Source organism: Prunus persica, chromosome G6 (assembly GCF_000346465.2).
Source record: "Prunus persica cultivar Lovell chromosome G6, Prunus_persica_NCBIv2, whole genome shotgun sequence".
In the NCBI taxonomy this organism is placed as follows: domain Eukaryota; kingdom Viridiplantae; phylum Streptophyta; class Magnoliopsida; order Rosales; family Rosaceae; genus Prunus; species Prunus persica.
The window spans coordinates 7,793,463-7,814,964 of NC_034014.1; the positions used below are offsets into that span (position 1 = coordinate 7,793,463).

Below are 21,502 nucleotides of genomic sequence, written 5' to 3' on the forward strand. Positions count from 1 at the left end.
CTCCCGTTTGCTGCCGTCGCCTTCCAAGAGGCGCCGGCGCCGCCACAGGGCACCACCGGCCACGGGACCGGTGGCGTTCGAACCGCCGTCGTCCCTCCTTCCTTCCCCGACCGTTCTCTGCCGGCGACGCAGCCTGTGCTGGCCGGAAAATGCAGAAAACCGCCGGAAAGTCGACGAAACTTCAACGCCGTCGATCTCCCTCCTCCGGCCACCAATTCCGTCGACCCAGGTATGGATTTTGAACCTCTCGAGCTGTTCTAGCTGCCTGTTGGTTGGGTTTTGATCGATTCGATCTCTAGATCACTCGATTTTCGAATTGAAAATCGGCCGAAACTTCGGCCGCTGTGATCGGCCATTTCCGGCCACTTTTTAGGGTAGGTCCAAGAACAAAGGTGGCTCCAAATAGGGTGTTATACCTAGGGTAGGAGTTTGGAGCCGTGGTTTTGAGATTTTTCGGCGAAGCGTTATCGCTTTGGGCACCCACGTGCTGCCCGCGCGTGCGGCGGAGCGTGGGCACTGTAGAAAAAGTAGCGATGTGTTCCGATGAGATCCTTAGGTTGTCACGAGTGCGTAGGATTTCGCGGATCTCAATTCAGACGTCGTTTGACTATCGAACGGAATATCGCATATTATGCGTTATCCGGGTTCGATAGGTTGGGACCGTCGGATGGTCCCAAATTTAATATATGGTAATCTAGGTATTTCTAGGATCGTGTAGGAATTCACAGATCGTGAATCGGAGCCCCGGATGTTGGATTTACTACATGCACCACCAAGTGAAAGTTAGGTCCCACGTGGCGTAAGTTATCCGGCGTTGGGACAGACCCCATACGTGGCGTTGGTTGTACCGGCGTATGGGGAGATTCGTAATATTGTGTTGAGGTCGCACGTGGCGTAGGTTATCCGGCGTGTCGACAGACCCCATACGTAGCGTTGGTTGTACCGGCGTATGGGGAGATTTGTGATATGAAATTGAGGTCCCGCGTGGCGTAGGTTATCCGGCGTTGGGACAGGCCCCATACGTGGCGTTGGTTGTACCGGCGTATGTGGAGTTATGTGATATGATAGTATGGCATGGTCGCACGTGGCGTAGGTTATCCGGCGTGTTGACAGGCCCCATACGTGGCGTTGGTTGTACCGGCGTATGGGGAGATTATATAAAATACAGAGAAATGAAATAAGGTATCGCCCAAAGGTGGAATTGGGTTTGATGGAAGAACTACGTGTGACTTGCTCCCTCAAGGAGGGTACGTAGGCAGCCTAAGGTTATTAGGCGCAGCCGCAGACTAAATGTTAGTCATATTTGGTATTTGAATTGTTTGGTAGTTGGTTAGGAATTATGGAAAGGCCGAAGGCCATTTGTGTGAATTGCATGAACCTATATTGTGCATGCTGCCAGTTGGGAATATTAAATGCGTTTTCATGCAGGTATAAATTTTGGGAAATGTCCAAATTATAGAGGAGACTCTGCCGAAATTTCGGCAGGAAGTCTCGGTTTTTAGTAAGTGGGCCTGACATCGGGGTGATGTCAGGAATTCCAAAGGGTTCGTCTCGGATTTTGAGAAAATTCGGGGCGGGTCCTTAAATATGCCAACATCGGGAAGCACACCATTCACCCACTGTGTGGTTGACGATGGGTTGGCTTCAGGTGAATTTTAGCTTGGACTTGTCCTCGGTTATGCTTTTGTGTTGGGAATACGGTTACCAAACCTTCTCAGTGCACAAGTATGTCGAGAGTGGCGTTTGGCAGAGTTGATGAAGAAGCTAGACAATTTTCGGCCACACGAACACGTAGGTGGTGGGTTGACTTTGGAAGAAGCTAGCCAATTCTCTTCGGAGGTGGTTGAGCTATAATTAAGATTGTTTGGGCATTGCTTGTGTGTGCACAATTCGAACCAATGCACAAGAAAGTTGAGGATGACACTCTTAAAAGTAGCAATGATGCCACAAAATATCAGTTGCCTTCAGAGTAGTGGGCGAGTGGTGAGTCGGAGTGTCATCTATAAAGTTTAACCTTAGTGTGTACTGTTGTTTTTAGAAACTTAATCCAATACCAGTGATGTTGAAAGTGACACTCTTATGAGTTACAAACCCACAACATATTGGTTGCCTAGTTGCCTAGATTTCATGTTATTCTTGTCATGCATAGCAGTGCGGGCTTGGTTCCACTTGGTGTAGCCACATTCTATGTTAGCCATTGTGCTTGTTGAGATGTGCAGTTCATTTGATGGTGCCGGGTTTTGATGATGCAGTTCATTTCCTCCTCTTTTGCTAAAGCAACGGCGTGTGAGTGGTGAATAGGTTGTATGCACCGACATGCTCTTTGCTCTGGCATCAAATTGTTGTCTTATACTTGTCGTCATTGATGCTTCAAGATTGGCTTGTGTGGGTTAATGGGTTCCTATTTTGGCTACTTATTGTTAAGGAATTGTGCATCTTGTTGTCCATTTCCTCCTCTTGTGGTACTTTATATTGGACAAACCTTTGTCATCCACGTTCAGCTGTCATCACCCTCCTTGACTTCATAGCATCGAGTCAGTTTTCTTCCATGTCGAGTCGTTGCCGTCGCTCATCTCTTTAACTCTGCGATGCTGGCCTCGTTGTTGTCTCTCTCAAATTGTGGGCATTGGTTTCGTTGTTCACTTTCTCCTCAATACAACGACGTTCTGGTGGTTGCCTTGGTATGATGGTTTCAGCATGTTTGCTACTGCTATTGTGCCGACAGTTATGTTGCACCGATACAGAGACGGGCATGATGATACGATACGATATGTCGATACGGCAAATCTCCAAAAAGTAGGATACGGGTACGGCACCAATACGGCGATTAAAATAATATATATTTGAAAATAGAAAATTGATATTTCATCCATAATAAGTTCAAAACATTAACAAAACACATAACTTCATTCAAATATCCATAAACAAAGCACAAATTAAACAAAATACGTAAGACTGAATTCTGTTCCCTCGGGGCTTTTTTCCCCAGTGCCAGATCTATCTATAAACAAAGCACAAATTAAAACATTAGAAATCACTTCTCAAAGCTCTAACTTCATTCATCATGGATAAATATGATGGCTTCTAAGTCCGATTCATCAAGAGAGAGATTTGCAATCTCAAGCACTTCGGCATTTTCCAAATCCATGGAATCAAATGCATCTCCTCCAGCATCCCACATATGAGTTTCCCCTTCTTTATATTCGGGCATTTTCCTTGAAAGGAGACGAAGATTGCTATGCACAAATATTAAATCTTCCGCTTTTTCTGATGTTATCTTGTTCCTCTTAATAGAGTGAATAAAATTATAAGTGCTCCAATTTCTTTCACAACATGAGGAGGAAGAAGGATGTCCAAGTAGCTTCAATGCTATGATTTGAAATTTTGGTGTGGAAGCTCCATGGATAACCTACCATTTTACCAGAGCCATGAAACCTCTATATTTCATAGAGTCCATACCGGAAAAATCTTCAATACATGCCGAAAAAGAGGCATACTCCTCATTAACCGTTCTTTGCTCCACCTCATTAGAAAAGAATCTATCAATACATTTCCTTCACTCCCTTGTAATCTCAATATCTTTATGCGGAGGACAACGATTAGGAGCCATATCAAGCCATTCCTTGCAATAATACCTAGAAGTATATGATAAAAATTATAAAATTAGGTTTTTTTTTTAATCACAGATGGTCCCTTAGGTTTGCAAAATTATCACATTTCGTTCCTAACTTTTTTTTTGTAACATCAATGATCCCTAAGGTTACCATTCACACATCAAAATAGTCCATGCTGTTAGCTTCCATCAAATTTTCTGTTAAGTAGCTGACGTGGCACGTGTGTGGAGCCCACACATCCAATAGTATACATCCACGTGGCTTTAAATAAAATATATTATATTTTAAATATTTTAAAAATTAAAATCCAAAAAAAAAAAAAAACCCCTGTACCATCTACGTTCTTCCTCTGCCAGCGCCTCCTACCCACCCTCGCAGACCCACTATGCCTCCCTCTCCCTCCTCTTCCTCCCTTCTCTTTCTCTCTCTCCCTCATCTTCCTTGATTTTTACAGGCTGATCTACCATAGTTTGATGTAGTTTCTGCATCAGGAAGTTTCTCCATGGCCAAATCTAAGCTTCAAAACACAAATTCTCTATGTGAGTCACTGTGAATATGAGCTCAGTGGCAGTAATTCCCAACTCTAGAGTCCCTCACATGATAATCCGATGAAATAAACACTTGGGTCCTTTTTTGTTTGACCAAAACCTGCAAATCAATGAAACCCAAATCTTAAAAGTTCGAAAAAAAAAAAGGGTATGGGATGAGACCCAATAGTGAAGATGAAGCGATCCAATTATAAGATTTACAAAATAGCAAACTTGGTGGCTGGTACAGTTACAATCATAACATAAACATTGAGTTGGGTTTTTGGATTAGGGAGAGAGAGAGAGAGAGAAGGGAAAGCCCGAGAAGTCAAGGTAGAACAAGAAAGATGAGGGAGAGAGGGAGAACGCAGATGGTACATGTTTTTTTTTTTTTTTTTAAATATTTAAAATATTTAAAATATAATATATTTTATTTAAAGCCACGTGGATGTATATTATTGGATGTGTGGGCTCCACACACGTGTCACGTCAGTTACTTAACAGAAAATTTGATGGAAGCTAACGACAATGACCATTTTGATGTGTGAAGAGTAACGTTAGGGACCATTGGTGTCACAAAAAAAGGTTAGGGACGAAATGTGATAATTTTGCAAACCTAAAGGACTATTTGTGATAAAAAGCCATAAAATTATAATGGTAAACACAATGAGAAATTTACTGAAGTAAAGACTTACTTTGGATTTAGAAAGTGTGCTAAGCAATGGAGTGGTGTGCTAATCTTGGTCCATCGGTCCACCAAAATTTCATGCACCACATTGAAGAACATGGACTCTTGATTGAGTTGCTTGCGCTCCTTTCGATATATAATTGTCTTCACTTTTTCTATCACACTATCCCACCACTCATAAATCAAGTGAAGATAAGGCATATCCGTGTCACTCAACATCTCATATATTAGAGAAGTAAAGTTAAGTATGTAATCAATGTCCTCCCAAAAGCACTTATCCAATATTTTTTCCTTCACTGTTCTTGCTTTTACCACATCATCCTCTTCATAAATGTCCAATTTCTCACTAATAACCATTTGCTCTAACCCTTGTTTCACTTGCTTAAATCTTTTAAGCATCACAATTGTAGAAGCAAAATGTGCCTTGGCAACGGAGAGCAACTTCAACTTATAATGATCATTATACATTGACAACCTCATATTATGGTTCATAATAAAATTCTTAATCAACCATGCATCACTTGAGATTGTTGAAATCCAACTACATTGCGTATACAATTTCGGATGTCTTGGCACAGGTGAGCAAATATTTTTCAAAGCAAGATTGAGGGTATGGACCACACATGGTGTCCAAAAGATATGCTTAAACTTTGCCTCAACAATATGTTTGACCGCCTTACAAACCGGAGCATTGTTGGTGACCACTTGGACCATAGTTTGAGGACTTATTTCCCAGATTGATTCAATAAGTAAGTTCGCCATGAAAAATTTATCTTTACACTCACATTCACAATTTATTGCCTTCAAGAACATAGGCCCACTTTTACAAATGGCCTGACATTAATGAGAGGTCTTCTTTGTGCATCCGACCACCCATCACTACAAACACTGGCCCCTTTACTTTGCCATGCCTTCTTCATTGGTTGCAAACAGTTCTCGATGTTATTCTTATCTTTAAGTGTTTTACTACAAGCGATCTTAAAGGCATTCACATAATGGAGTTCCTTGAAAAGTGAAGAGATAAACTTGTGTAACAACTTGGCACCAAAGCAAGTAAAGAAATTGATATTGTGGCACGTAAATTCTTTTGGGGATTATGTAAATCATCCACTTATAGCTTGATTACAGGTAAAAAGTTTGGTGGTTTGGGATTTTGGAATTTGGAACATTTTAATAAAGCTGTTTTAGCTAAGTTAGGTTAAAAAATTTAACTCAAAAAGATAGGCTAAGGTATTTTAAGTGTATGAGAAATTCTTTTGAAGGAGATTCGATGGATTGTGGGACATGGTACTCGTATTAAATTTTGGACTTTTTAATTGGGATTTTATGTTTTTTACCATTACATGATACTTATGATTGTTTTATATGGGTTCTTCTCTCATTAGAATTTTTACCGTTACATTGGCAACATAATTGCAATAGAATCATATTTGAGTAAAATCTAGAAATTAAAATTTCTTCCAAAAGTTAAATTATTTGCATGTTGTTTTTACTGCAAGAGCTCAATACTAGGGAACGTTTATCAAGAATGAATATATTTGAAAGGACCCGCCCCGAATTTCTTAAAACCCGAGGCGAACCCTTTGGAATTCCCGACATCACCCCGATGCCAGGTCCACTTACTAAAGACCGAGACTTCTTGCCGAAATTTCGGCAAAGTCTCCCCTATAAATTGGACATTTCCCAAAATTTCAACCTGCACATCATATCACATATCTCCCCATACGCCGGTACAACCAAAGCCACGTATGGGGTCTGTCGACACACCGGATAACTTACGCCACGTGCGACGTCAACATAATATTACATATCTCCCCATACGCCGGTACAACCAACGCCACGTATGGGGCCTCTCTTAACGCCGGATAACCTACGCTACGTGAGACCTGAACATCATATCACAAATCTCCCCATACGCCGGTACAACCAACGCCACGTATGGGCTTGTCCGCACGCCGGATAACCTACGTCACGTGGGACCTAACTTTCACTTGGTGATACTTGTAGTGTAACCAAAATTCAATGAGGTACCTAAGGTAGTGCATATAGCACTCCAAACTGACACCTCTAGACTCATTTGTTTCCTTATACAAACATATGTAAATGTATATTAATTCTAATATTGTGTAACCCTCCACAATGGTCTAGCACGCAATAATCCCCCTGAAAAGGTGAGATTACTTCGGGAGACTCACGGTCAACCAAGGGTCAAACTACCCAAACCCTGGCCAAACGGACCTACGGGGCCCACGACCTCCAAATTCCGATCCGAAAGTTCCTATGGGTTTTATAAGGTATAGGACACTCGTCCTGCAAGTTTGGTCCAGATCGGACAGTCGGATCGCTCAGGATCGTACGATCTGACGGTTAATATAAAATATAAATATAAATTATTTATTCGGAACATCCGGGGCTCCGATTCACAATCCGTGAATTCCTACACAATCCTAGAAATACCTAGATTAACATATATTAAATTTGGGACCATCCAACGGTCCCAACCTATCGAACCCGGATAACGCACAATATACGATCGTCCGTTCGATAGTCAAACGACGTCCGAATTGAGATCCGTGAAATCCTACGCACTCATGACAACCTAAAGATCTCATCGGACATAGTGCTACTTATTCTACAGTGCCCACGCGCCGCCGCACGAGCAGGCAACGCGTGGGTGCCAAAAGCGATAAAGCTTCGCTGGAAAATCTCAAAACCACGGCTCCAAACTCCTACCCTAGGTATAACACCCTATTTGGAGCAACTTTTGTTCTTGGACCTACCCCAAAAATTGACCGGAAGTGGCTGGAACTGAGATTCTAAAATCGGCCGAATTTCAATTCGAAAATCGAATTAGCTACGCTAAGAATCGATCCAATCCTACCCAACCATCAGCTAGAGCATACAGAAGGAATGAATTTCCATACCTTGATCGTCAGAAATGGTGGCCGGAGGAGGGAGATGGGAGCCTGCGAAGTTCGGGCGAAAACCGGATGAAAATCGCCTTTTTTCGGCGGCTGGAGCAGCGGCCGATGTCAAGGGAGGGCTAGGTCGTGACGCCGAGGCCGAGCCGGTCCTTTTGGCACCGGTCCCGTCCGCAGCCGCGGCCAGTGGCTGGAGATACGAGGAGAGAGAGAGAGAGAGAGAAATCTGATTTTTATAAAAATCTCATTTTGAAATAATTACGATTGTGCCACTGGATTTCTTTTGACCATATCTCTCTCGTTACAACTCCGATTCGAGCCCACTACGTGTCTATGAACTCGTCTCAGTACGACCTATCCAAAAATACTAGTCACTGCCCCAAAACTCTCTCCGGTTAAGCATATGACCAAAATTCCCTTATCTCAAGGGTAAATTAATAATTTCCCTTAAATTATTAAATAATTTAAATAATGGGTTTAATTTGGAGTCGGGGTGTTACAATATTTCTCTTTCTTATGAAGAAATTATAGAATTGTATGGTATCTGGATTCTTCTCTCATTAGAATTTTTACCGTTAAATTAGCAACACAATTGCAATAGAATCATATTTGAGTAAAATCTAGAAATTAAAATTACTTCCAAAAGTTAAATTATTTGCATGATTTTTTTTTACAGTAAGAGCTTAATACTAGGGCACGTTTATCAAGAATTAATATAGGTATCACCACATCACCTCGTGATACTTCCATATAAAATTTGTCACATTTTATATTATATAAAAGAATAAAACTTTTTATACCGTTGGATTTAAAAATCTATTTTTACATTTTCAACTTTTAAAAAAAAAAATTTAAAAAAAAAGGAGCTGATTTCCCCACTTCCCTTTTCCCCACTTACACTCCCTTTTGCTTTTTAATACTTTTCAATCAATTGTGTTCTTTCTTTTTCCTATTCTATCCTTACCCTACATTAATTTTTTACTTCACTTTTATATTATTTCTTTTTCTTTATACTTAATTTTTCAACTTACACTCCATTTTCAGTATTAAAGGGAAAAAAAAAAAACTTAATTTCTTACTCGATTAAAAGAAAAAAAAATACTGAAAATGGAGTGCAAGTTGAAAAATTAAGTATAAAGAAAAAGAACTAATATAAAAGTGAAGTAAAATGAAATTAATGTAGGGTAAGGGTGAATAGGAAAGAGAAAGAACAAAATTGATCAAAAAGTATTAAAAAGCAAAAAGGAGTGTAAGTGGAGAAAATGGGAGTGGGGAAATCATATCCAAAAAAAAAAAAAAAAGGAGCAGCCCTAGTTAACAACCACCTTCCTCACGGAGAATGCCCTCCACCCTCATTGCCTGCTGTGGATGTCGCTCATATTTGTTTATTCCCATATTTCATATTTATTCGCCTCAATTTCTCAATACAACCTTAAACATGAAAAGGATGCTTGAGAATCTAGCAGACCTAATGATTACACCTAGGCCTCTCTCTGAATCGAGGGTTCAATGAAATATACTGAGGATCTGGAAGGAGGTGGATTTATGGTTTTAAGGGATATGTTGAACCTTTTATGGCCTTGCAAGGCCAAGAACATACAGTTCGAAGGTCAAGAAGACTAAAATCTTATGATAGAATTCATGGCAGGCAGTTGGGGTGTTGAGTTGTCGTTCAAGGTGGTGATTGCTTGTTTTTTTTTTTTTTTTTTTTTTCAAATTTTCTAATTTTAAAGATAAAAATAAGGGTAAAATCCAGCTTGTAAAAACTTAGACACATGGCAATTTATGAATGAGAGTATCACAAGTTGACGTGGTAATATCGTATCATTCTATAATTTCTCTTTAGGGTTTTTGCCCACATAGATAGAGATGAAAGAGCTCATCTAACTGAGGTATACCCTACCAATGGTGGAGCCACCTAAGAACCAGGGTGGGCCCATGTCCTTTCTCAACAAAGGACCAGATGTGTATGTATGTATATATATACGTGTACACGAATTAGGTGTTTTGGGTCATTTGTTTCTTTGGTTGATCTAATTCCCCCCAGTAGCTTTTAGTTCTTGTTGGCTTTTGTGCTTTTGCTTTGGTTTCTCTCACTTATAGCTTATGTTTTCTTCGTAATGTTTAAAAAATCTTTATCTTCCTCTTTTGTTTAACTTTGAGATTTATGAACATTTTTTTATATTTCTTATGAGTTTGAATACTGTAGATAATGAGATTAATCTTCTACTATTTTTAAATTTGAAATTCAAAACAATTATATGATTGTGATGAATGAATATATTATTAATCAATATGAAATGATGGTATGAAGTGAGCCAAAACAAGTAGTTAATGTATAAGAGCTTGAGCCACTGAATAAAACAAGAACCCTATAATTATTTTTTAAAATTTTGTGAAGGGCCCCCTCTAATGTGAAATTCTGGCTCCGCCACTGTACCCTCCTCGCATAATTATTGTTGTTTAGTTGTTGCTCTGGTTGATCTTATTTGTATGTCGCACGTTATTATCATGTGGATGTTATTGTAGACATGAAGAAAAGCAAGGAGGGGTAGTACAAAATGCATGGTATATGCACGATAATAACCTACACATGTCCGCATAGGAGAATTTCTGTATATCAATTATTCTCTTATTCGGATGTCCGCACGTTATTATCGTGCGGATGCTATTGTAAACATGGAGAAAAGTAAGGAGGGGTAATACAAAATAAATGGCGTATGCACGATAATAATGTACGAATGTCCGCATAGCAGAATTTCTCTCTCTCTCTCTCTCTCTCTCTCTCTCTCTCTCTCTCTCTCTCTCTATATATATATATATATATATATATATATATACAGTCTCCTTATTGAGGAATCCATTAAATAATTTTATTTGAGGGACGCCCTTTAGGGTACCCTATAAATTTTTTTCCAATGATCCAAACCATCTATTTTTTAGGTTTTCATTCATAGATCATCCTTACAAAAAATTAGATAAATCGGAAACCGTTTCGACATCCAATTGTGTCCTACAAAATCAAAGAACACGGTGCTTCAAGAAAGTACTAAAATTTCAATAACTCAATTGAATGGTCAAATGATATCAGATTCAAGTGATTTTTTGTAGAGATGATCTTTGAATGAGTATCTACAAAATAGACGGTTTGGATTAGTGAAATACAATCTGGAGTGTGCCCTATAAAGAATGTCCCTCAATGGAAGCTCTCTGTATATATATATATATACAGTCCCCTTCTATTGAGGGATCCCTCAAATAATTTTATTTGAGGGACGCCCTTTAGGGTACCCTACAATTTTTTTCCCAATGATCCAAACCATTTATTTTTTAAGTCTTCATTTATAGATCATCCTTACAAAAAATTAGACAAATCGAAAACTGTTTCGACATCCAATTGTGTCTTACAAAATCAATGAACACGGTACTTCAAGAAAATGCTAAAATTTCAATAACTTAATTGAGTGGTCAAATGATATCGGATTCAAGTGATTTTTTGTAGAGATGATCTTTGAATGAGTATCTACAAAATAGATGGTTTGGATTAGTGAAATACAATCCGGAGTAGGGCCTACAAGGGATGTCCCTCAAATAAGCTTATTTGAGGGATCCCTCAATGGAAGCTCTCTGTATATATATATATATATATATTATCTTCTTTTTAAGGACGGTTCCTTATATAATAATTTTGGGAGTATTTAGGAATTGTATGTTGTGGCCAAATTTTACTTGTAATATTAGTTATTGATTACTTACAAAAAAGAAAAAGAAATTCAAGTTAAATATGCCAAACATGGCACGAGCACGCCCCAGTTTAATGTGGACTTGGGCTTTGGGTCAGGCTGGGATCAATGGTTTTGATAAATGAGCTAGCGCGGTATGACCCAATTAAATGGACTGGCTTGAATAACTTAGTAGCACAAATTTAAATAAGTCGGGTCGGCACAACAAGGCCCATTTGTCACCTCTAATTTAAACGTCAAACTAGTAGCATAATCAAACCAAACTAATCCCTTTAGTGACTAGTTTGGTTCGTTCATTTCCCTTTTATGAGCAATTAAGTTGATATTTTATATTATCTTATACATATTAAAGAGAACATTCTACCTTAAATTGAACAATACTTGAACAAAATTATTATGGTTGAAATGTTGGCCTTTTCAAGTGGAGTGATAATATTATTAAACTCATACATATACTATATGGATGCTAGGACTTGAACCCAGGACCTTGTTTGAGGGAGTAATTGCTCCAAATCACTATATTAGTGGGTCATTTGCAATGGTTTTATGGGTTTATTTTTGGTATTGTGTGGTTGACATTTTTTTATTTATTTAAAGACCTTTCTTATTGAGAGGGGCGATAACATACTAAACTCACACACATTATATATATGCTAGGACTCAAATTAAGGACCTTTCATGAAGAAGCAATTGCCCCAAAGCACTACATGAGTGAATCCTTTGCCGTATTGCGTTTTTGATATTTAATATTATCTTGCATATATCGAAGGGAACCACATACTGTAAATTGAACAATAATTGAAATATTGCTTACCGTTGAAATGTTGATATCAAATTCGAATGGTTTATGGATTAGTTTTTTTGTATCACGTGGTTGATACAATTTGTTAAAGGAAACGTAATAGCAATGGTTATAACCAATAAGAAAATGTCCAAGTGTAAAATATAATAGGCCAAAGCGAATAGAAACGAAATATTTGCAGTTTGATTAAATTCAATCCAAGATTACACATTTAGTCAAAGTGCTCGAATTGGCTTTGGCCGGTTTGAGCAATAAAGAATTCAACAATACATAACGACATTGCTATAAGAAACCACCTAAAGACTTATTGCTATCCACTGTTTTATGTAAATTGAGAATTGCTATTTGAACATAATGAAAATGCTCTTATAATTTTAATGCAAAGACTTATTGCTCAGATGTTGAACAGAATCCTACATTATTTGTATTTCGAGCTACATCCTGCTCTTCTTCCATAAAAAGAATGGCAACCAAACTGAATACCTTAAGATACCTGCAACTTTAAAGCGTGTGCAAGGAACATGCTGTGTTCCCTGCTGGCTAGTTTGCCTTACCAAAGCAAACATTAGCATGAGGAACCATCAATCTCATATCTTGGACCGTACTTTATCAATGAGCTCTCTTCTTAGGATTTTTCCTGATGCTGACTTGGGGACACTGTTTATGAATGTTACTCTTCGTAGTCTTTTGAAAGGTGCAACCTGTCGCGAAACGAATTATGAGTGCAAAAACAAGAGCAATTTTTGCATCAAGGAAATCAGTTCAGGTCTCTGATATCCTTCCTTGTAAATTATCTACTTACTTGATTAGCGATAAAATTCTTGACATCTTCTTCAGTCAGTGAGCTGTTTGGAGTGCGTACACAATATGCAACCGGAACCTCACCAGCTTCGGCATCAGGAAACCTGTAGGATGGAAATAACCCAATCGTTTAGTTAAATCTTAAGATGAGGGATCAGTGCAAATTCTGTTTGTGTCAAACTTACGGAATGACAACAGCGTCTAATATTTCAGGGTGAGAAATTAGCAGCCCTTCAAGTTCTGCTGGTGCCACCTAGCAAAGGAGAAACAAAGCAAACAAAACATGATTCAATAGAATAGTGGAAGTATGGAGCATACATAAGCATTCCAACAACAACCAGAAATATAATAAGTAACAGTTAATCTAAATCTGACAACATTAACATCCATCATATTGACCAAATATTCTAGTTGCAGTGACAAGCAAAAGTTAAAGGCGCTTAAGCATGGGATCAATGTTTATTAAGCAATAGAAATAGCTAGAATATTTGTTCAACACTCAAAATTAGGTTTCTATCCTAATAAATATAACAGAAATAAGTATAAGCATATAAACAAAGTCAGGAAATATTAAGTGAAAAACCTGCATATATCTTTTGGACCTACAGATATCAGGGCCAGGTATAGGCATGCTGAAATCTGTTCTATCTAAAAAGTAATCAGCCAACACTAAAATGCAAGTGTGTTTCTTTTATGTATAGGACGTGTACTAATAAAAACAAATATGAGAAGAGTTATTCTAATTTCTGGCCTGATAAATTGCCTTATTTCAAATTATGAAGATTAACCAAATGACAGGAGATATTGCTATTATATAGATATATTGATGTTCTTTCCAAAAGGACAAGACAGCTTCTTTTTTTATCGCCGAAATTTTGGTTATAGTGAACATAAGAACCAAGAATACCAGTAGAAATTTTGAACATTAATTGTTCAAACTTTACCAAGAGAAATTACCTGAAAACCTTTATACTTAATGAGCTCTTTGATTCGATCTACTACATAAAGTTGTCCGTCTTCATCAAAGTATCCAAGATCTCCTGTATGTACCCAACCATTTTTATCTATTGTCTCGTTGGTGGCCTGTGGGTTGTTGAAATATCCTGAAATGAGTTTTGTAAAAATAGTTCCTCTGTTAGAACTTTGCATCATATGCATATATCGATGTATCTTGAGGTGACTGCCCAAACAATGCTGTCAATCCCTGCTTCTGTTATTGTTGTAATTGCATAGTGTTTAGTTACATCCGGCAGACCCAACTTAAATTTTCACTTTAGAAACGCTCCACATCTAAGTATTTTGAGGGACGAGAGCAAGATCCATGTGGAGAAGAGTCTCCAATGCTCATTTAAGCTAGTATATGGAAAATGCAATGCCCTCCTTGAGATGGAGAAAGCATCAGTAGAAGAGCTCTGCATCTTATATAAATAATGAGAACTATGAGGATACTTTAACAAGTTCTTAGTTTGACAGACTACCTCCATGGCCAATATCTGGAATCAGATTTGATAGAATCACCTAAACTGACCTATTTGAGTTTTCCACTGCGTGCTGACTGTTAATCACACCTGTCCCAATGGTAAAAGGTTTTCTTTGACACTTAAAAGTTCAAATTCTTAGACTTGTCATAAAATCCTGATTGGAAGCTATAAAAATTTTGACCAAATTTTCTATTGCAGAATTTCCCATTAAGGACCTAGGTACCTCAAGTTTTGTTGAGTTGTTACCATTTTGAATGAGTTAGCCTCTCGTAAAAATTCTTCTGGCAATTGAATTTGCAGGACCATCATGATTGTTAAATACATGAAAATGAAAAAAAACACTTACCACTCATCATATTAGGCCCCCTAACCCATATCTCTCCCAACTTATTAGGAGGCTGAGGCTTCAGGGTGTCTACACTGACTATCTGACATTCAACTCCTGAAACAAGCATGCCAGTTGAACCAGTATGCCGAGGCCCTACTAGCGTATTCTCCACTGAAGCAATTCCACAGGTTTCTGTCATACCATAGCCCTGAGAAACAAGGAAACTTCTAAATCAGCGACGAAGTTGAAATTACGGTTACAAAGGTTTGCGGTAGGAAATTGCCAATTACACCATATGCACTAACAATCAATATGCTCTAACAGAAGTTTTATACTACCAACGACTAATTGAGGAGGAAGGCAGTGAAATGCCAAAACCTCTACCACCACTCAATTATCACAGTTCACATCAATTCAGTTGTGGCATAAGTTGCCAAACTCTGTCACTTATGTTTAACTTTGTGCCAAATTCAAATGTTCTGTTCAAGACTTAAATTTTGTCAATCTTTCATAGAGGTTGGAAAGATTAATAAAACTGTAGTCTAAATCCATTTGGCTCAATCACATTCCAGAGACAAACACTACAAAAATAATTATAAATCTGAAACATTCCAACTGTGCACATTTATAAAATTGGAACAAGCATGATTAAGTACCTGAGCAATTAAACCTTGAGGAATAACTTTGGCACACTCCTCCATCAACTCTTTCCCCAGAGGTGCTGCCCCTGAACCAATATGCCTCAATGAAGAAAGGTTAAACTTCTTAACCGCACTGTTCTTTGCCAGGGCAAGTACTATAGGAGGCACAACCCACAAATGGGTCACCTTATACTTCTCAACAGCCATCAAGATCTTCTGAAGATCAAATCTAGACATGGACACAACAGCGTTGCCCTTTTGCAGCTGTGAATATGTGATAATTGCCAACCCAAACACATGAAACATTGGCAAAACACAAAGAAACACATGGTGCATTTCTCCAGTCATTTCTTGTTCCATTGTGCACATAAGAGATGAGGCAATGAAATTCTTATGTGTCAAAACTACCCCTTTGCTCATGCCTGTTGTACCAGAAGAGTACAAAAGCGCAGCTGTGTCAGTCTGCTTAATATTGGCCAGTGGGAAATCTGAGGCAGACCCAGCTGACTCAACCAAATCATGGAAAGTTAGAATCTTTGACCTGGATGCAATGTGGGAAGCACCCTGTGACCCCAAAATCACTGCTGGGAGATTGAAATCCTTGACCTTTTCAAACAATTCAGGAACAGTTATGACAAGCTTGGGATTTGAATCTTTCACTTGCTTGGACAACTCTGAGACAGTGTAAAGAGGATTGGAAGTGGTTGCAATGGCACCACTTGCAATAATACCAAGGAAACAAATGGGGAATTGGATTGAATTCGGAGCAAAAATGAGAACAACATCGTTTTTCTTAATACCCAGATGGAGTAAGCCATGGGAGACCTTGATGACCAAGGACTTGAACTGAGAGAAGGACAAGGTTTCAGAAGACTCGGCATCAATGAGGGCAGGTTTGTTTGAGTAAGAAGAGGAGTTTCTGAAGAGGAAAGAGACCATGGAGAGGTTAAGGTCTCTGGGTAAGACCAGAGGTGGCCTAAGAGACCTGAAAATGCCATCACGGCCATACCCAGATTTCTCCATTGAAAACTACGCAAGAGAAATCCAAATGGGCAATTGGGTATGTGGGTATGTCAGTTTTGGATGAGGAATTTTATAGAGGATTTTGTTAAAGATGATGGGAGGCTCTTATCCTTATTATTAATAGCAGAGAGTTTGTGGTGATGCAGAGCACACAAATCAAAGTGCATAGATTTTGGTGATGAGTCTGATGAGGTAAATGGTCGAAACTATGGCACTATGAATGATTGTTGCCTAAATGGGTGAGTGAATATGGTTTCCTTCGGTTGGATAAACAAAAGGATTGAAACTTAGAAAGAAACCTAATGGAAATGGATACTTGGTAACAAGACACAAGAGGAAATGGCGTATGCGTGTCGAGTTAAAGACCGAGTCTTTGATATGATTAAACGGCTAAGATTTCGGCAGATACTCAGTCTTTTTGGCTAAACAACGGCAATTGGTTTTGCACGTCATGCATGATCAAGAATTTTTGTTTTTCTTCTTTCTCAGACATGATGGGAAGGTTAAGGTATGAAAACAGGACAATAGTATGATTGATGATAAAACTAACGGGCAATCACCACCTTGTAGAGTGGGGTCCACTAATCATTTGAGGAAATTCTAGAAAGCTTATTTACTGTAGCACCCCTTGAAACTTCGGTCAAATCTCACTTAACCCCTCAAAGTTAAAGAGTGCTGTTAAACGAACATAAAATTAACTGAGTACACCCTCTATAAAAGTATATATTGAATTACTGATTTATCCTAATATAAAATGATAAAAAATGATATATGGAATTGTGAAACAAATATAATTTTAATAAGTACACCCTACTAACCATATTCAACCCTAATAAAGAGATTGCTTGTCCTATTGTGTTTTTAACGAAAGAGGCCGTGATTGCAAGAACTTGGAATTGCAAAAAAAGTGTCAACAATTTTAGTAGAAGCATAAATCCATATGAAAAGTAAAAGATTTATAAACACTATTAAAAAAATCAAGCTGAAAATCAACTATAAAATAATACTACAAATATTAGGGTGTATCAGGGTATTTTTAGTAGTTTTATAGAGTGTACTTAGTTAATTTTATATTTTAATTAAAATATTAAAATATACTTAGATCATAAGGTGTACTCAGTTAATTTTAAAGTTCGTTTAGCAGCACTCAAGTTAAAATACCCCCTTGACCTTTAACGCCATCCAAAAGATCATCAAAAAAGCTAACTTGGCAGGGTCATATGGTAAAAGCCACAACAATAAAAAATTCAAAAATTGATGGGAAGATTTAAGGTATGAAAACAGGACAATAGGATGATTGACGATAAAACTAACGGGCAAAGGCAATCACCATCCCGTAGAGTGGACAGTTTTTGGTTTGCAAATAAACAAGTGGATTAGTTAAGTTTCTCTTTCGTCCCAAAAAAAAAAAGTTTATCTCCCTTGATGTTGAATATTCTGAGAAATGCGTCATAACATATTCGGATAACACTAAATTAATGAAATGGAGCACCAAAAGTCAATGTCTTTCTTGGTAAACATCAACGTCTGCCAATGAAGGAAGTTTGAATTTCGTGTGCTCCCTATGTGGAGAGGGTTCTTGTAAACTTTCCCTTGAAAAAAATAAAAAAAAATTTTGGTCAAAGTTAGAAAGGGGGGGTTCACATATACACATAGATACAATGGTGGACCTGTGCATGCGTAAAGAGGTGTATCTGCACCTCCGATTGTTAGAAAACTCCATAAGTGTTGCTGGACTTGCACATCTGCTCAGATCAGAGACGCACGCAACCTGTTCGATAAATGCGCAAGAGACCTGGGTGCTACGCTACTATTTGTTGCGCGCTGACTTCTTGTTTTTTTAATGAAGCCTGACCAAAATGACGTCGTTTTGGACCAGGGTTTTAAATAAATAAATATTTATAATTATAAATATTTAAATTTAAAAAAAAACAGTTGGGCCATTTCGTGGGCTTCTATGGGGTTTTAGTTGGGTTTTATAATTCATTTCTTAATTGGGTTTTAATTGAGTTTTTATAATTCCTTACTTAATTGGGTTTTAATTGTGTGTGCATCACAATAATCCTACGTTTTTCTTTTCATTCTTGAGTACGCCAATCCAAAGTAAGTTAGATGCTTCTCTTTTTTTTTTTCTTGAGCAAACGCCAATTAGTATTGTTTAAATTATAAGGATGTTTAGTTGTTTTTTTTTTTTTTTTTGAGCTCTTAGCTTTTAAAAATTGCACCTCCGCTACATAGATACTCGGTATAACTTTGAAGGGTTAGTTAAATACTCTGACTTCTTCACTAGTATAAGCAATAATCTAAATTACAAGGGGAAGAGATTTATCACACACACCCTACCAATGTGTCATGGGGGTTTGAACTTGAGACATTTGGTCTACAATTCAATGCTCTTTTCTATTGGGCTATCCCCGTTGGTAGTATACATATTTTTAATTTGAACACTTATACACGTAGTTTTCAAAATTGTGACAATATGGTACTGTCATTAGGAATCTTAAGTGACGACATGTCATATGCATGATCACTTTTTCTTTTTTCTTTTTTTTCCATACAAGCGATAGTCTAAGCTACAAGAGGATGGGGGTCTCACACACACTACTAAGGTGTCATGAGGGTTCGAATCTTAAGACCACTAGTCTGCAAGCCAAGACCATTTTCCACTAGGCTAGACCTCATTGGCGGTCCAATTTTTTCCTTACACATTGCGGCCACGTGAACTAAAGATATATATATATATATATATATATAATATTTTAATATTTTAATATTTTAAAATTAAAATAATAAAATAAATAATTATCAGCAACCTCTTTTTTGTGGAAAAAAAAAATAAACGTTAACTACTACAGCACCAAAAAAGTGCAAATAATTTGGTGGTTTTTATGTAGTTGACCCAAAAAAAAAAATACTGCCTTTGATCTTACTCCTTCTCTCGAGTGCTACTAAATTCTATTACTGCATGCATTATTTGTCGTAGAGAATTGCATGCTTAGTTGGAGTGTTCTTGATAATTGCTTCACTTTTCAAACAACACTTTACATGAAGAATACTATCACATCTCTTATGACTATACCTATAAATCTTTGTTTGAAATTGTTGTTCTGATGGTCAAAGAGATTGCAAAATCACAATATTGCATTTTTGTTACAACAAGTAAGAAGTAATCTTAGCCTCTCACATTCTTTCATAGTTAGTAAACTACGGAACGGAAAAAATACGTATAAAATAGGTACATGTTTTATTCGGCAAAATTTTGACACATTTACACTAAAACGTTCAGCCACTATATAATATTTTATAATTTATTTTTATTCAATATTATGTGAAATTTGTGTGTATAATGCGTGAATTTTGTGTGTACTATTGAAAATTTTGTAAAAAACACGTGTATTAAACATGAAAAATATTTATATACTGTACAAAACAAGTATTGTACGTTTTCTTTTTAAAAAATGTGTATTTTATCCAGTCTTTAAGACGTGTACAGAAAACTATACGTATACGTATAGTATGAGTATTAAACATGAAAATGTTAAAGTCTTTATATGGGTAATAACTCTGAAAAAGTAGAAAAATCAAAAGGGGACAATAGAGACTAGGATAATGGCCTAATAGTAATGGATAATGCTCTAAACGACACTTATCGATAAAAGAAAATTGGGGAATTTTTTATATTTTTTTATTAAAAAAAGATCCTAATATGTATATATCTATAAAGAGTATATCCGCTTGGCTATACTATTTATTAAAAAAAAAAATTACTCTTGTAATGACAGGACCCGATCCAAATTCCGCTTTGGAATCCGAGCCAGACTCTGTGCGTGTCTGACACCTGGCGGATGTCGGGCACGAATGACCTAATTGGCCTTCTATGTAAAACACGATAAAATAACAAGGTTGACTTCTACCGAAAAATCGGCAGAGTCTCCCTTGTAACTAGATCAATACCAAAACATTTACACCTGCTAAACAAGTATATATATATATATAACCAACTGTCAGCATACGTATATATACATTCCAACAGTTATATTCTAAGTCTAGGGCAAATTATCAGAGCTACTACTAAGAATTTACAAGGAGTCAATCCTTTTACAGAACAAAAGTCCTACATCAAAAAGGAAAACGCGGAAGGTGGAAAACGGCCCGGTGGTGGATCCCTGTGCACGCCTACTGCCTGAGGGTGCAAAACATTAAAAAAGGTGAGTGGATCCAAAAACAAAGTTTAGAAAATAGCATATGAACATACTAACCCAACTGTAAAAACAGTTATACAAACTAAATTATTCTCTTTATTTCTGAAATCAATGCACTTATATAATTATGCATGTATAAAACCAATCAAACTCATGGTTAACATTAATTTCTTAAGGCATTGAAAACAGGTTAAAACTACCACCTAGGTGTACCATTTATTTCCGTCAATTCCTAATATCAGTCAATTCCTTGCATCACCATGGGTGATACGTACTCGCAGGTCTCAATGACACAAGGTCAGTCAGAGCCGCAACTCGCAGGATTCAGGGGACCGTAGTCAGCCTGATCCGCATTACTTGCTCCACACGAGTTCGGGTACCATAGAACTCGTGGGGCAACTGTCAAGCATGCTGACTAAACCGAAGACAACCAATACAATCTGAAGGCAACATTTAATCTGAAGGCAACATTTATAGATCTGGGTACAAGGTGGTTTAGGAAAATGTAAAATATTCAAAAGCATAGAACAACTTTTAACACTAATCTTTGAATAACATTTATTCAAGATCAAATAACTGTAACTGAACTGCTTAAATTCATTTATAAAAACAAAGAGTCCACTCACCGATAGTCCGTGCTCGCTGGACCTCTTGAAGGTCCCCCCCGCGAGTCAACTGGTGCCCGGATGCCTGATTCAATGATCATAATATTCTATTAATACAATATAGTG

The 21,502-nt window shown here is 37.6% G+C and overlaps 1 protein-coding gene across 1 annotated transcript; it reads right to left on the reverse strand.

Moving 5' to 3' along the window:
* Positions 12,457–17,066, reverse strand: LOC18772555 (4-coumarate--CoA ligase-like 7). Its single transcript, XM_007208395.2, has 6 exons — positions 15,562–17,066; positions 14,924–15,113; positions 14,054–14,199; positions 13,282–13,349; positions 13,098–13,200; positions 12,457–12,996 (listed from the first exon to the last, which is right to left on the reverse strand). Exons 1-6 carry the CDS (start codon positions 16,567–16,569, stop codon positions 12,883–12,885), a joined length of 1,629 nt encoding a protein of 542 aa, XP_007208457.1. The 5' UTR covers positions 16,570–17,066; the 3' UTR covers positions 12,457–12,882.

Bases quoted from the DNA above. Each gene is read 5' to 3' on its own strand.
- LOC18772555 (XM_007208395.2), bottom strand. From the start codon at position 16,569: ATGGAGAAATCTGGGTATGGCCGTGATGGCATTTTCAGGTCTCTTAGG. The intron at 13,350-14,053 runs GTAATTTCTCTT...CTCCTTTGCTAG, and splicing joins TTAAGTATAAAGGTTTTCAG to GTGGCACCAGCAGAACTTGA. The intron at 12,997-13,097 runs GTAAGTAGATAA...GTTTCGCGACAG, and splicing joins AGAATTTTATCGCTAATCAA to GTTGCACCTTTCAAAAGACT.